Here is a 10,392-nt window from a genome sequence, read left to right as displayed (position 1 = left end):
AATTTGGCCAAAATAAAAAAAAACTGGAATTACCATGGGTAAATTTTTGTACAGAAAGTAAGGATTTTGATAATTTAGGAACCAACAGTACATCATTTAAATGAAAATTTTTAATAGTTGAGGTACCGAAATAAGAAATTGTCATACCTTACCCATTACCAACAAACACATTATCATACCCATTATAAGGCACTGGATTGCGAATTTGGTTTTGATTTGCTGTCATGTGGTGAGTTGCACCTGTGTCAAGGTACCAATGTTGTGGTTCATTAAAATATGGTGCTTGATGTTGACAGGCAAGATTTGCTTGTGGTCTAGGATTACGGGTCCTTACACGGGACCTAGATTGAGACTAATTTTTGTTTATTTTATTTTGGCTGCACTTGTCAGCCCAATGGCCAATTTCACCACAAAGGAAGCAATGGCCCCTTCTTTTGACAGGACGTTCAGGAGGACTCACAATTTCGACTTTAGTACTGATATTTTCCATAGCAATTGGACTTGATTGCTTCCCTTTTAATAAAGTTTTATAAGAAACTAATTGATGATATAGCTTATAAAAATCCAGGTCAATGGCCGAATTGGACAGTAAGGAAGCAATAACAGGATGAAATTCATCATTGACATGTTGAAAAATAAGACTAGGTAATAAATCAGCATGATAAGGATTCCCAAAAGCAGCCAAATCATCCAAAATAACTTTCAACTTTTGCAAATATTCCTCAATACTATTTCCATTTTGTCTCAAGTTTTGCATTTCAATAGTTAATTACAACCTCTTGCTGCAAGGTACAATAAGTTCTTTCTAGAGCATTCCATATTGCATTAGATGTGGTGAGATTATGGATTAAGGGATAAATTTCTTCTGTTATGGAGTTTAACAAAAGAGATCGATCTGTGTTTTTTGTGTTATCCCATGCACTAAAAAAAGGGTTAATGATGTAGTCCGTTGGGTTTTGGTGATGGTGCAAAAAATTTGGTGGTGCAGGAGCAGAACTTAAAACATGTTCATAAAGCCTATGATAGTCTGAAGGGTGGTACTGATATTCATCTTCCAAGAACGGTAGTTCTTGGAAGTTAATTTGATGTTGATGGTAATATTAGAGGATACTGGTGCAGGCAATGGTAGGTGCTGAACAACAGTGGAACCAAGAGATTTCATACCTTGTGTAGAATTAATGGAGTACAAATTTTCACCCGAATGAAATTGTGGATGAAATGTTGTATGAGGCGGAAGATATCCAGGTGGAGGAGCCGTGGGGTGCAGCATCGTATGACTTGCGATTTATGAGCGTGGAAATGTTGTAAATTGTGGGCATGTCTGCTGAAATGGTGTCGGGGCGATGGAAATTTGCAGATCCGTTGTGAGATTTCCAAAAATGTTGTCGCTGGGCAGCATTGTAGTTTATGATGATGAATCGGAGATGGAGAATTGTGGTTGGGGGAATTTTGCAGGTTGCCAGGAAGATATGGCATTGCTAAAATTTTGTTGATCAGTAAAGGGATTCTGAAAGATGAAAGGAGAATTGGGTGTGACAAAGGATGAAACATTATCTGAGATCATGGTATACTCAAGTGTGGCTGAAGTGGCAGTTGAATTGATTGCTGATACAGAGTTCGAAAGTGCTGCCATGGATGGCAGATTGGTGGTGATGGTAGGAATAGTATTTGGGGTTAATCCGGATTCTGATACCATGTTAGATATAAAGAATGGAGAATGTAGAGAATTGAATTTCAAGAGTATTGATTTGTATTTTTCTGATTGTATCGATATACAAGTGGTGATGATTATATATACAGAGTTTGTAAGAGTTCCTAGAATATCTCTAATTTGAAGTTTGAAATCCCTAATAATCTTATGGTCTCAAATCCAATTGTTGCCTTCACAACTTCCGAAAATTCTTTTCTTAACCCAGACCTTGGAAACTTTGCTTTACAATTCATCCATAAATGTTGAGTATAGCATCAAACAAAAATTATTAGTTCATAATCTTGAACAGAGTTGATTAAGCAAAAACAAAATATGTATACTAATTTTATTTTTCCATAGCATTATGCAATCTATCCATATACTAATTCATCCACAAATAGCCTTAGACCAATCAATAAAAATAGTATTCAGATGCATAGTGACTTACCTTTTGTCGTTCGGACATAAAGGTATGCAATATATCTTCGCTCCATCCATCTATGCATGACTTGAGGCTCTCTAAGAAAAAATCCCAGCTATCATTGTTTTTAGCTTCAACTATTGAAATTGCCAAGGGAAAATCCCTTTATCCCCATTTATAGAAACAACTGCCAATAAGACACTGCCAAATGGACCTTTCAAGTGGCAGCTATCCAAAAATATGCTTGAACTGAGGTGGTTCATATAGGTTGTCCCTTTGTTGATACTCTAACTTAATACATGCACCAAAATTCGATCTTTGTACCTCCATAATTCACCTGTTCAGTTGCTTGTAGGATTCAACATGTATCCCATCATCACTCTCTCTAGTCACATGTCTTGCACGATATAACTTCCACCTTTGAGGTTTAAGACCTTAAACTTCTCTTATTGTACCTTCCATTGACTCATATATGCAATTAGGATCATTCCTAGTAAAACTTTCATTTTCTTACCTATCCATTTGGTATGTGCATTGAGATTTTCATTACATGCAGGCCGCGCACAATTATAACCATCATGTAAAACCTTCACCATAAATGTACTACCATCTTGTAATCTTGAAGCACAAATTCTCCATTGGCAAGCTTTTACACTACACTTAGCAACAACTCTTTTCTTATCATTTTTCTTTCTTGTTAATAGAAACCCACCATGGACAGCATAGTCATATAATGCTTCCCTAAATGATTGAACATCATCAAATATTTGACCAACTTCGAATTTGATGTTTCCAACTTCTTTTATGGACTTCATGATCTTCCTTATCTTCATTTGAAGAGTAAATGTCATCTTATTCATTAATTGCTTCAAAACAAAAGTCAGACTCATCACTTTCGACATAATCTTCATGATCTTCATTAATTTCATGATTATTGGGATAATCAGATGCTTCATTATCGTCATTTGCTGAAACATTCTCTAAATCCACATCATAATCCTCATCGTCACTATCTGAGAATGCATCACTATCGGCATCGTTGTGTTTTGTATCATGTTCTTCAATAGTAATATTTTTATTAGATCTTAAACCTCTTATAACCCATTTGCCCCTACTTGTAATAGGTCTTCCCCTTCTACTATATACAATTTTTTCAAACAAAGCTAACAGATATATATCGTTACCGCTGATTTCATTGTTGCTATTTGGGACCAGATTGACTTGTGATGTGCTCATAGGTTGGCTCACAAATTCATTAGTTTCGCTTCCCATTTGTATTGAATTAAGAAACAACTAAATTAGAAGTTATCTTACCAAGATCAAAATAATGAAATAGTAAAACTTGAATGTTGTTTTGATCAGAAAATCAAGTTTTTTTCCTCTCAATTGCAACCAAACATAGATTTTTATGTGCAGTACTCTTATATCACAAATCAAGCTACATATCTTCATGTGCAATACTCTCATATTTCAAAACAAAAGTATATCATGCACAAACAAAATCATTTTGCAATTTAAATATTATTTCTTCCAGAATAGTGTCAGAATGAAAAATGAGAAACAACTCATAACTTCAAGTAGAGAGTGTCAAAACAAGAGATGATATAACCGATTTATTCAAAGAAACAAAGATTAAGAAAGAATCTTACAGTTGAATGCGAGATATTCAGAACGAAAGACTTTCTTAAACGGTTTCACCTTCGAATGATTTTTGGATTTAGGTTTTCAGAGCGAAAGAGGAGTTTTAAGTTTTCAGGGATTGTAAACTTGTGAGAGAGTGAGGCTAGGATTTTAGTTTAGTGTGCCTAAATAAATTAGGGATAGTTTACTCATTTCTCAAGCTTTTAATGGTTAGAAATCTTAAAAATAGAAAGAGAGACTAAAGCGTTAAACGGTGAGAAAGGTTGATGACATCATAATGTGTTTTTAAAATAGGAGGACTAAACATTATGTTGTATGAAAAGATGGAAACCAATAAATTATTTACTGTTTTTTAATGATATTTTCAGTTTCAGTTATCAGTTCAGTTTTAGTAAAAAAATCGACTAATTTTAATTAAAAAATATTCTACATATACATATAAAAAATATTTTGGTATAATATATTAATTTTGATCGGGTCTTTTTGCAAGCAATTTTGATCGGTTTAACCAAATTATTTTTACTAAAACCAAATTCATTATCAAAATATTAAAATATCATAAAATACTAATCAAAATCGAACTGGAAATATCAAATAACTGAATAAAACTTTATTTTAATTATGAGAAGGGTCTAATTGATGATTTTAGCATAGGTTAGAGACTCAATTGGCAATCTTAGAGGTTAGAAACTTAATTGACTTTCCAGGTTGATGACTAATAATTGATGATTTTAAAAAGTCAGGGACTTAAGTGAATTTAAAGTTATAAATTAGGGAACAAATTGAACTTTAAGCCAAAGTTTAAATAGTTTGACCATTTTTGCGGCCGCAGCACAGAAGCAAATGGCACCGCACGATCTACGCCGTCCGTTCAAGAGAGCGGCGATATCCGATCAGCAAAGGCGAAGGGAACTGACATTGGAGCGGCAGGCCCAGAGCCGCCGCGATGCTCAACAGCAAGCTCGGTGCTTAGCTTCCACGGTCCTCTCTCTGCAATCGCAGAATGCCCAACCCGAACAGGAGCCAGACATCGAATTTGAATCCGAATCGCTCCTCGATCAACAACTCGAAGAAGAAGACTATGAAGATTCGTCAAAGGACTTGGACATTCGTCACGCCTCAAAGCTGAAAGGAACGGTGGCCCGAAAGTGGTTCGCCAGGCAGCTAATGCTTCCTGAATGGATGATCGATGTCCCTGATTGCTTGCCCCAAGACTGGTCCTTTTTCCCTCTTTCTCAATTACTCCTTCTTTTGTCTCTTTTAAGTAGGTTTTTAACAGTGATTGCTTCCTCTAGGTATGTATTTGCGAGGCCATCTGGAAAACGATGTTTTGTTGTTTCTTCTAATGGAACCACTGTGAGTAGGTTAAGGAATGGTTGTATTCTCCATCGTTTCCCATCTGCTTTACCTAGTGGTGCTAAGACTAGAGGTGTATCTGGGCCTTCTCAGTCTTACTGTATACTAGATTGCATATTCCACGAGGTACATAATTTAAATTCTAATAACTGATCATAGATTTTTCATTTCTGCGTCTCTAGTATCAACTAACGATAATTTATTTATGTGTTTCTTTGGATGTTTTTTGCATTGCAGTTGGACCAAACCTATTATGTAATAGACATGATTTGTTGGGGAGGTTACTCTCTATATGACTGTACGGCTGAGTTCAGATTTTTCTGGTTGAATTCGAAGCTTGGAGAGACTGGGGCTTGTGATCCTCCTTCTTCTTATCATAAGTATAGATTCAGTTCAGTTCCCATTTACAACTGTGACCAGAATGGTCTATTGTCTGCATATGCAGGAGCAGTGCCTTATGTTAAGGATGGTTTATTGTTCTACAACAAGTATGAGCCTTTGCCTCGACTAGAACTTTCTTCTCTTCTGATATTTCCTCTTTGCTAATGGGCGGCATATACTTTATCAGCATGAATAGTTGTTACTTCATTCATAGGCACTGTTTTTAACTTTTGGAAGATTGAAGAGCTTTATTTTCTAGTTTGCAGGGTCTAATGCAGTGGATACCTTTTGTATATAGTCATTTATATGGCTGATCTGCTTGCAGTAAGGCTGTTTTCATAAAAGTGGCTGTGCCACCTGCTCTGAACCCTGTATGTGCTAATCTTTGTCACTTCAAAGAAAAACGTCCTAGTCTTGGTTTGAGGAGTAATTTGAATTGATTTCAGAAGAATTTTCCTTCTTTGCTTTATTCAATATATGCATTTATGAAGATAAATTATAGGTAGGTTTTATTGTTTCAGTTGACATTTATGTCTGCGTTTTTTAAATTTTTGGCAAGTGGATACCACAGTGCTATTATTGGGGATTGAGGAAAATATGGTAGTGGATAGGACAGAGTGGAGGGGGAGAATTTGTGTCGTTGATCCGACTTGATTTCACGGTTTTATATGATGGTTCATTTTAGCCGACCCCGAATCATTTCGGGACTAAGGCTTTGTTGTTGTTGTTGTTGTTGTTGTTGGATACCACAGTGCTCGTTTGGAAACTAATTAGGAATTTTAATTTTTTGCAGGTTGCCTGAGTGCCATTTAAGTGTTCAATTAATTAGATATATTTCACTGATAAAACATTTTCTTTGATGAGCTTATGCTTTAACAAACATGAGTCATTTAAGTGTTCAATTAATTAGATATATATCACCTTACTGATGTTTCGAGGGCGAGCCTTGGCGCAACGGTAAAACGTTGTTGTCGTGTGACCAGAGGTCACGGGTTCGAGTCTTAGGAGCGGCCTCTTGCCAATTAAATTGGCAAGGGAAGGCTTGCCCCCAATACACCCTTGTGGTGGGACCCCTCCCCGGACCCTCGCTCAGCGGGGACGCGTAATGCGACCGGGCCGCCCTTTTTTTTTTTTTTTTTTATCACCTTACTGATGTTTGAGCTGCCAATCCGGCCTGTTGGTGATGTATTTACCTGTAGTGTTGTTTCTGCTCAGCATGCATAATATCATATTGCAAATGATGGATTGTGATTGTTGAATTTTGATTCACTCGGCATCTATTTTGCATTTTGTATCTTGTAAGCTTAGTTGATGACGACCACATTAATCCTCTCTCAGGCATTCACACTATCAAACTGGAAATACACCACTAGCATTAGTCTGGAAAGATGAGAGCTGTAGTCAGTATGTCATTGACACTGATAGTAATGGGCAGGTGCCAAGCCAACAACAGGTATTTAGAGTTACTGGTTTCTTGTCCTTGTACTTTCTTTAGGTTTCTTTTTGCTGTTTTTTATAGTTTTTGGATGCTCGTTTTTGCTATGACCAGGTAGTCTTGGAGCTACAAGGTGACGGGAAACTAATTACTTCGGATGATCCCCCGGTGGAATTTGGGGGCTTGGAATTGGGTTTCATTCAAAAGGTTGGTTTCTTCAAACAAGTGTATGGCTTAGGATATTGTTTCACTAGCTATCTCTCTCTCAAAAGGACTATTTTCATATTAGTTTTAATAGTGTTCTTTTTGGAATCTTTAGACAGAGCTGCAGTCCGGAAATCTTCTACGTTTTGCTGTTAGTGATGAAGGGTTGACTGTAGTGGATGGAAAGCTTGAGAAAGCTGATTTACGTTACTTAGGCAAGTCCAATCGAGCACGTGCGTTTGCAGATAGTTACTCCAAGGTTAGTTAGATTACTACATTCTGCACTTAATGTAGTAATGATTTCTTCTCTTATCTGGGTAGTGGTTATCTTAATCAAAGTAGATGCTAGCCGTGATAACCAATAAAGACAGGCATTTATCTTCGGAAGCCTGTCAACTGATTCAGAGAAGAATATATATCAAATGAAGGAGTATTACGACAAGGAAAAAAGTCGGTCATTAGAGTTCAATAGTAATAAGCCATTTGAATAACAGAACATGACTTCGGAGTATTTAATCTCTAGGAGTGCCAAGTGTTTGGCTAGTGGTGGATGATACAAATGATCTAACAATGAAGAAGATATGAGGTTCCAATTTCAAAGTTCCCCTTTTTACCATATGTTATTAAAGTTCTTACTTTGGAGAACTGTACTCATAGTTGTTAAAGGCGCGCCCGAGGCATGCCCAAGGCTCCAGGTGCACACTAGGCTGAGCGCCTTACCAAACCAAAAGCGGGCGATGTCACTCAGCGATCAAAAAGGTGTAGCTTTTGTGCGCCTAGGTGGTTATAAGAGGTGGGTCTATTTGTCTCATGTTTTTTCAGTCTTAAAAAAGTTAGATACATCTATAATCTCCAGCGTTGGATTAGAAACATCTAGTGTCCAAAATAAATAATAGAGTTTGAAGAAACACACACAGCGGAAAAAAGAAAGAGAGGAAAAACGCAAAATGCAACATACAAAATAAGAAAGTGAAGTGGAAAAACAAAATCAAGAACTAATGGCAAGCCAAATAGGTGTAGATGACTCTAATGAATGGTTGATGGATAGATTGGATGATGAGGGGTCGGATGATGATGAACTCATGTTTGAGATGATTATTGGCAAAAAGCATCATGAGGCCCCTGATCTTTGATTTTTGGTTCATTAAGCCCTTATCTTTTATTTAGACACATCAAGCCCCTGATCTTTTGTATTTGGTCGCATTAAGCCCCCCCAATGGCAAAAAAAAAAAACCCGCTTTGAACATAAAACTCAGTTAACATGGTGTTACTCATTCCACCTGCAATCGAAATTTCTATTTTTCACTGTTGTAAAGCAACTTTTGATATGTGTAATGTGGCTATATGGGAATTGTACAAATCTTATCTAACTGTACAAAATATAATTTCAAACACAGATGAAATGAATAACGTCTTTTTAACTGTTTTAGATGTTCACGACTAACTAATTTGGCAAACAATCTTAATGAGACAAAAAATGAATGATCAATGACTTAATGTGTCCAAATAAAAGATCAAAGGCTTAATGAACCAAAAAATTAAAGATAGGGGCCTCAGGATGCTTTTTACCATGATTATTTAACATGGGTTTCAGTTGGTAGAGCTGCTGGAGTTGAAAAGTACTTATAACACTACAGGAGTAAGAAAAAGTTTCACGAATACATCTACTTCAAAGTGATAGGCCAAAGGAAAAAGCTTAAGCACCATGTTCCGGTGTGCAAGGAAAAGCTCCTGCTTTTCTTCAAGATGAGGAAGAAGAAACTAATTTTGTAGATGAGAATGAAGAGGATAAGATCATTGAAGAATAATTTGATGATGTTGGAGATGAGGAGAGGGATAGTTATGATGATTGATATATTTGGAGACTTTTGATCAGAAATATCAATTAGTCAGTTTAGGATTTTTTTTCTTTTAGTGTGTCTTGTGTCAAGGGAAGGCTTGCCCCCAATACACCCTTGTGGTGGGACCCCTCCCCGGACCCTCGCTCAGCGGGGACGCGTAATGCGACCGGGCCGCCCTTTTTTTTTTTTTTAGTGTGTCTTGTGTCACTCAGGTGCATACCTGGCCGTCGTGCCTAGGCTCCAGACCCCCTTTAATAACTCCTACTCTACTTTGAAATGAAAGAAAGTATATTTATTCATTTGTTAGCACAGTTTCCTAGCTTTTATGCTTAGTGTAAAGATTTTAATTACATTATTGTTCACAAAAGTTTTTATCGATGGAAGAAGTTAGAGGTTTGCTTGACCTGTCGAAATATACACTTACAGGTTATGTTCCAGCATGCCGTCAGACATTCTCCTCTGAAAATTGATGATCTGCTTGCATCTGTTAGCTTATCAGATGACCAGCAAAGCAAACCTTGCGACATCGAGATGAGCAGTTGATGATTTTGTTTTTTAAACCAATGAGAGCTATCATTCCTTAACAAAGCATATTTATCCAGTTTGCTGCAATCTTTTGATGGTCTCCCAGCCATCTGTGAAGCTAGTCCCTGGTTAGAGAGCTCCTAGGTAGAATTTTTTGTGTAACCTCCACATATTAGATAACGGAAAATATAAGATAGAACATCTTTATCTTTTCATGATAGGATGTAGATTTCTGATGCTTGTCTAGAATGTGTTGTATATTGAAACTCACTTAGCATGTATGTATTGTAGATTAAAACTCATAAACAAACAAGTCTTTGCATGCCTATTTAACTTTAAGTATTATTATATTGCGTCAATTAAGTGGTTTCTAGGTCGGGGCATGCAAATTATCTAGTAAATGGTATGTCTTCTTATTATACAAAAAGGTAAATCACATAAACAGATACATATTTGATTGAAAGAACACAAACAGATACATATGTTCGGACAGGCTTTCAATAAGGTCACAAAAGTGGACTTGAATGTATATTCAAATCATTCATTTCATGCAAGTACCACATGAATTTACTAAAATAAAACCACGTAAATAGTTCCAAGATTTTTGAGGAATAGTTAATTTAATCCTCGTGTACAAAACTGTACGATTTCAGTTTCAATGATACAAAGGGATTTTATATTAGCGTCCGGGTTCTCAAACTCAATTAAAAGACCTTCCACTCAAAAATTGACAACTGTCACCTAATTATCACACCATCAATTAAAACACTCATTAATTTCACGATTTACATTTCTTCCTCCGCTCTGTTTTTATGAAACATCGCCATAGGTTGCTGAAATTTGCAACTTAGATCTCTTTAATTTTGTGTTTTTGCCTTCCAGTTCTCATTTTTTCTGG

The 10,392-nt window shown here is 36.4% G+C and overlaps 1 protein-coding gene across 2 annotated transcripts; it reads left to right on the top strand.

Moving 5' to 3' along the window:
* Positions 1-4,545: 4,545 nt before the first annotated feature.
* Positions 4,546-9,853, top strand: LOC136228592 (uncharacterized). Of its 2 annotated transcripts, XR_010688762.1 has the most exons (8): positions 4,546-4,969; positions 5,048-5,234; positions 5,346-5,596; positions 6,828-6,942; positions 7,039-7,131; positions 7,244-7,387; positions 7,786-7,921; positions 9,396-9,853. XR_010688762.1 is itself a non-coding variant. In XM_066017023.1 (7 exons), exons 1-7 carry the CDS (start codon positions 4,596-4,598, stop codon positions 9,510-9,512), a joined length of 1,281 nt encoding a protein of 426 aa, XP_065873095.1. In that variant the 5' UTR covers positions 4,547-4,595; the 3' UTR covers positions 9,513-9,853. The 2 variants fall into 2 exon arrangements, 1 of the variants encoding a protein (XP_065873095.1); XM_066017023.1 differs by lacking the exon at positions 7,786-7,921 and having other exon boundaries at positions 4,547-4,969.
* The last annotated feature ends 539 nt before the right edge of the window (positions 9,854-10,392 follow it).

This window comes from Euphorbia lathyris, chromosome 1 (genome assembly GCF_963576675.1).
Source record: "Euphorbia lathyris chromosome 1, ddEupLath1.1, whole genome shotgun sequence".
Classification (NCBI taxonomy): domain Eukaryota; kingdom Viridiplantae; phylum Streptophyta; class Magnoliopsida; order Malpighiales; family Euphorbiaceae; genus Euphorbia; species Euphorbia lathyris.
The sequence above is the reverse complement of the archived record's forward strand: the minus strand, read 5'-3'. Positions and strand labels throughout refer to the sequence as shown.

Bases quoted from the DNA above. Each gene is read 5' to 3' on its own strand.
- LOC136228592 (XM_066017023.1), top strand. From the start codon at position 4,596: ATGGCACCGCACGATCTACGCCGTCCGTTCAAGAGAGCGGCGATATCC. The intron at 4,970-5,047 runs GTCCTTTTTCCC...TGCTTCCTCTAG, and splicing joins GATTGCTTGCCCCAAGACTG to GTATGTATTTGCGAGGCCAT. The intron at 7,388-9,395 runs GTTAGTTAGATT...ATACACTTACAG, and splicing joins TTGCAGATAGTTACTCCAAG to GTTATGTTCCAGCATGCCGT.